Source organism: Microcaecilia unicolor, chromosome 6 (assembly GCF_901765095.1).
Source record: "Microcaecilia unicolor chromosome 6, aMicUni1.1, whole genome shotgun sequence".
NCBI classification, from domain to species: Eukaryota; Metazoa; Chordata; class Amphibia; order Gymnophiona; family Siphonopidae; genus Microcaecilia; species Microcaecilia unicolor.
In genome coordinates, this window is record NC_044036.1 from 242,827,088 (window position 1) to 242,830,405 (window position 3,318).

At 38.3% G+C, this 3,318-nt stretch overlaps 1 protein-coding gene across 1 annotated transcript in view; it reads left to right on the plus strand.

The window, feature by feature from the left end:
• The window catches only part of MAMDC4 (MAM domain containing 4), a 510,080-nt gene extending 507,346 nt beyond the window's left edge, over positions 1 to 2,734 (plus strand). The window contains exon 29 of the mRNA XM_030206971.1: positions 562 to 2,734. Coding sequence (XP_030062831.1) covers positions 562 to 600 — 39 coding nt within the window. The 3' untranslated portion in view covers positions 601 to 2,734. The remainder of the gene's footprint in view (positions 1 to 561) is intronic.
• Positions 2,735 to 3,318: the final 584 nt, after the last annotated feature.

Consider the following 3,318-nt stretch of genomic DNA (forward strand, 5'->3'; position numbering starts at 1 on the left):
ACACAGTGTTGGAGCCCCGCCCTCGCATCAAACGTGATATCGAGGGCGGAGCAATGTCAGCAGATTGAAGGTGGCGTGCCGAGGTCCGGAAGGAAACCGTGCTAGCGCCCGTTTCATTGCCGCAAGAAACGGGCATGTTTTACTAGTAATGTAATAAAGTACTACAATCCGTTGGTTTAACAAACAAGTATGAAACTGTTCTTGATTATATTTAATCAACACCAAAAAAATGAAATTAAAATACACATTTTAGGATGCCATCTTACAAATCTGAATACACAAATTGAGTAGCAGTGTGGTATTTTTATTTAGATTTTTACTATCTTCTAGATATAAATGATCAACACCTCTAGTTGCATTATTCTTAAAGCAAAGAATATGGGGGTGAGAGAAGAGGTGTACACATGCATGACTTGTCTAGATGTTTTGATTTTAAATGTTTAATCTTGTACATGGCATTGGGTGCATCTTTGGTGCAGGAAGGCAATTAAGTGATACATTTACAAATATTACTTGAGGAGATACCTTTGAAGTTCTAAGCAGCTGTATGTTTAACTGCAGGACCAAGAAAACATCCTGCCCTTACCCTCTGACTGCTGATGAGGCTCACTGAGCAGAGTGGCTTGATGAATGACTCCAGACAGTAGCATTTGCTAGTGGATATCAAAGTTTCAGCTGTAATCATTCATCTCATGACAACAGAATCCACTAGTCCATGAACAGCTTCAAAAAGACACATGAAACTTCATTGGGTGGGTATCTCAACAAACAATAGCATTAATACATCATTCTGTATCAACAGACATCCCAGCTGATCCATTGTTACATTTTGGACCCTGGTGGACATGAGGGGTGTTCAACCAGAAAAGTTCTGTATTCTTTCCAGAAATTTGTTTTTGTATTTTCGCCTTTATCATAGGATAAGTGTTGTGCACATGCACTTTTATAAAGAGTATGCAGAGTACACACTATTAACCCCCAAATTTAATTTTCTGATCATTTTCATTTGTCAATGACATGGGTTATAACTTTTCAAAGGAACACATATCCCTAGTGGATACAGACATTACTCTACTGCCTTTAAATACTGAATTATGTGAGGAGCAAAATGAAGTCACATGTCTACTTTCAATCCATCGTCAAACCGCTCTCTGCATATTAGTTATATTACAAAATGGTAAAACATTTAACTGTTTTTACTGTGCCCAGTTGAGGGAGGTGTGTAACCTACAATAAAAATAAAAGCCTTAAGGGCTAAGGGTGAGGTTTTATGACCTTGTGGCTGGAAAGAGACCCTGTCAGATTTAGAAGGCAGAAAGCTCAAGCCCCTTTAACAGTAAAAGCTGTAGGTGACCATACAAACATTTTGAAATTTAGACATCCAAGGTTTCTCTTATTCTGGCTAATCATTATTTCATTCCTTTGCATAGTTATATTAGAATATAAAATACACAGATCACCTTAGCCAATCCCTAAAACATTGTCCCTGTGTCTTGAGCACAGGCATAGCTAGGTGGGGTGCAAGGGGAACAGTTGCTCCCCCAAATAGATTTTTTTTGAGTAAAATGGTGCCTATGCGAAGCAGCCTCTCAGCTTCAGACCGATGTCTATTTTATAAAATGTCTGCTTCCCCCCCCCCCCCAACATCAAAACCTGGCTACGCTTCTCTTGAGAGTTGCGCTTCAGCAAAATCAAGATGATGAGCAAGTAACATTTTAATTTTGATTAGGTGAAAACCACTCAACAGGATAAGGCAGCTAACCTAAATGCACATGCTCCTGCACCATGGTGTAAGCCAGGTAAGATAATTGCTCAGATAGTGGACTGAAACAACCTTCATACTGCTGCTAGCTCTCTTACTATATTAGAGATCAAGCCTATATAGTCCATATGAGAAATAAAAAAAAAGCACTTATTCTATAATAGGTGCCTTGGTACAGGCGCTGAACACCAATATATACATTTACACCTACACTAAGGCAAGTGCAAATGTATCTCCACTGCTTTTATTTCTAAAATATGGCCAACTGTTAACCCTACCTCTGCTCCAGACCCTAGAATATCTGTGCACAGATTAAAGTTGTGTATGTATGCAGCTGCCTAATTTTAGAGGCCCTTCTGTGTGAACAAACAGGCTTTATACATAAACCCCTCCCCCATTTTATTATTCTGTACTGGTTTAGTTACATCTTGACATGGTCTGAGGTTAAGCAGAAACAGATAGGCAGTCTCAACAGGGCTGGACATGGGAGTAGCTTAAATTGTTAGAGCAGGGAAGGGTAGTGAGAACCAGGGCAACAGTTCAAATCTCACTGCTGCTGTCTGATCTTGGTCAAATCAGTTAACCCTCTATTGTTTCAGATGCAAAACTAAGATTGTAAGCCCTCCATGAACAGAATGCCTACTGTGCCTCAAGCTACTACTGAAGAGCTGCGCGCTAAAACCATTAACTTCCCATCTTTCATATCCTGTTCAGTAAATGCAGTTTATATAGGCCACATACTTAAGGTAGAAAAAGATGAACAATGTTAATATGAAAAAATTAAACTAGATTTCACAGGATGTGCATCAGGAACTATTGTATATCCTAAGTTTACCTCACTGATTGTATTTATGCTGATATTTGTCATTTTACTCGTTATTCCGTTAACAAAATTGTAAGTTATGTTAAAATATAGCTGAGGAAATTGACTTGGGTGAATCCCTTCATAAAGGTAGTTAATAAATCCAAATAAATACAATTTCAAGTCAAGTGGTGGTGCTGGTGTGGTAGCTGTGTTAGTCCACTTTTAAAGGTAATATAAATAAATCAAAACAAAGAAAATAAGATGATACATTGGACTATCACCTTATTTTCTTTTCTATGGTTTGATGTATTTCTATTTAATACAATTTTAAGCAACAGATCAGCAAGACCTAGTTTATCTTTAACAACTATTGCCTGTTTCTTTGGGATGCTAGACTATAGAACACTTCCCATCTGTCCCAACTTCGATTAACACAAACAGTAACATAACCTAAACCAGTTGTTCCCAAACCTGTCCTGGGGTAAACTACAGCCAGTCCGGTTTTCAGGATATCCTGAACTAATATTCAAGACAGATTTGCATGCAGTGGTGGAGGTACATGCAAATTACTCTCATGAATGTTTGTTCAGTATATCCTGAAAACCTAACTGACCCCCACCCCTCCCCCCCCAAAAAAAAAGACAGGTTTGGGAACCACTAGCCTAAGCCTGACTGATTTATATTTCCTCTTCATTCTCTAGCCCTCAAAAGTTTTTTTTTTTTTTTTACTTTTTAAAAGAATGACCAGGAC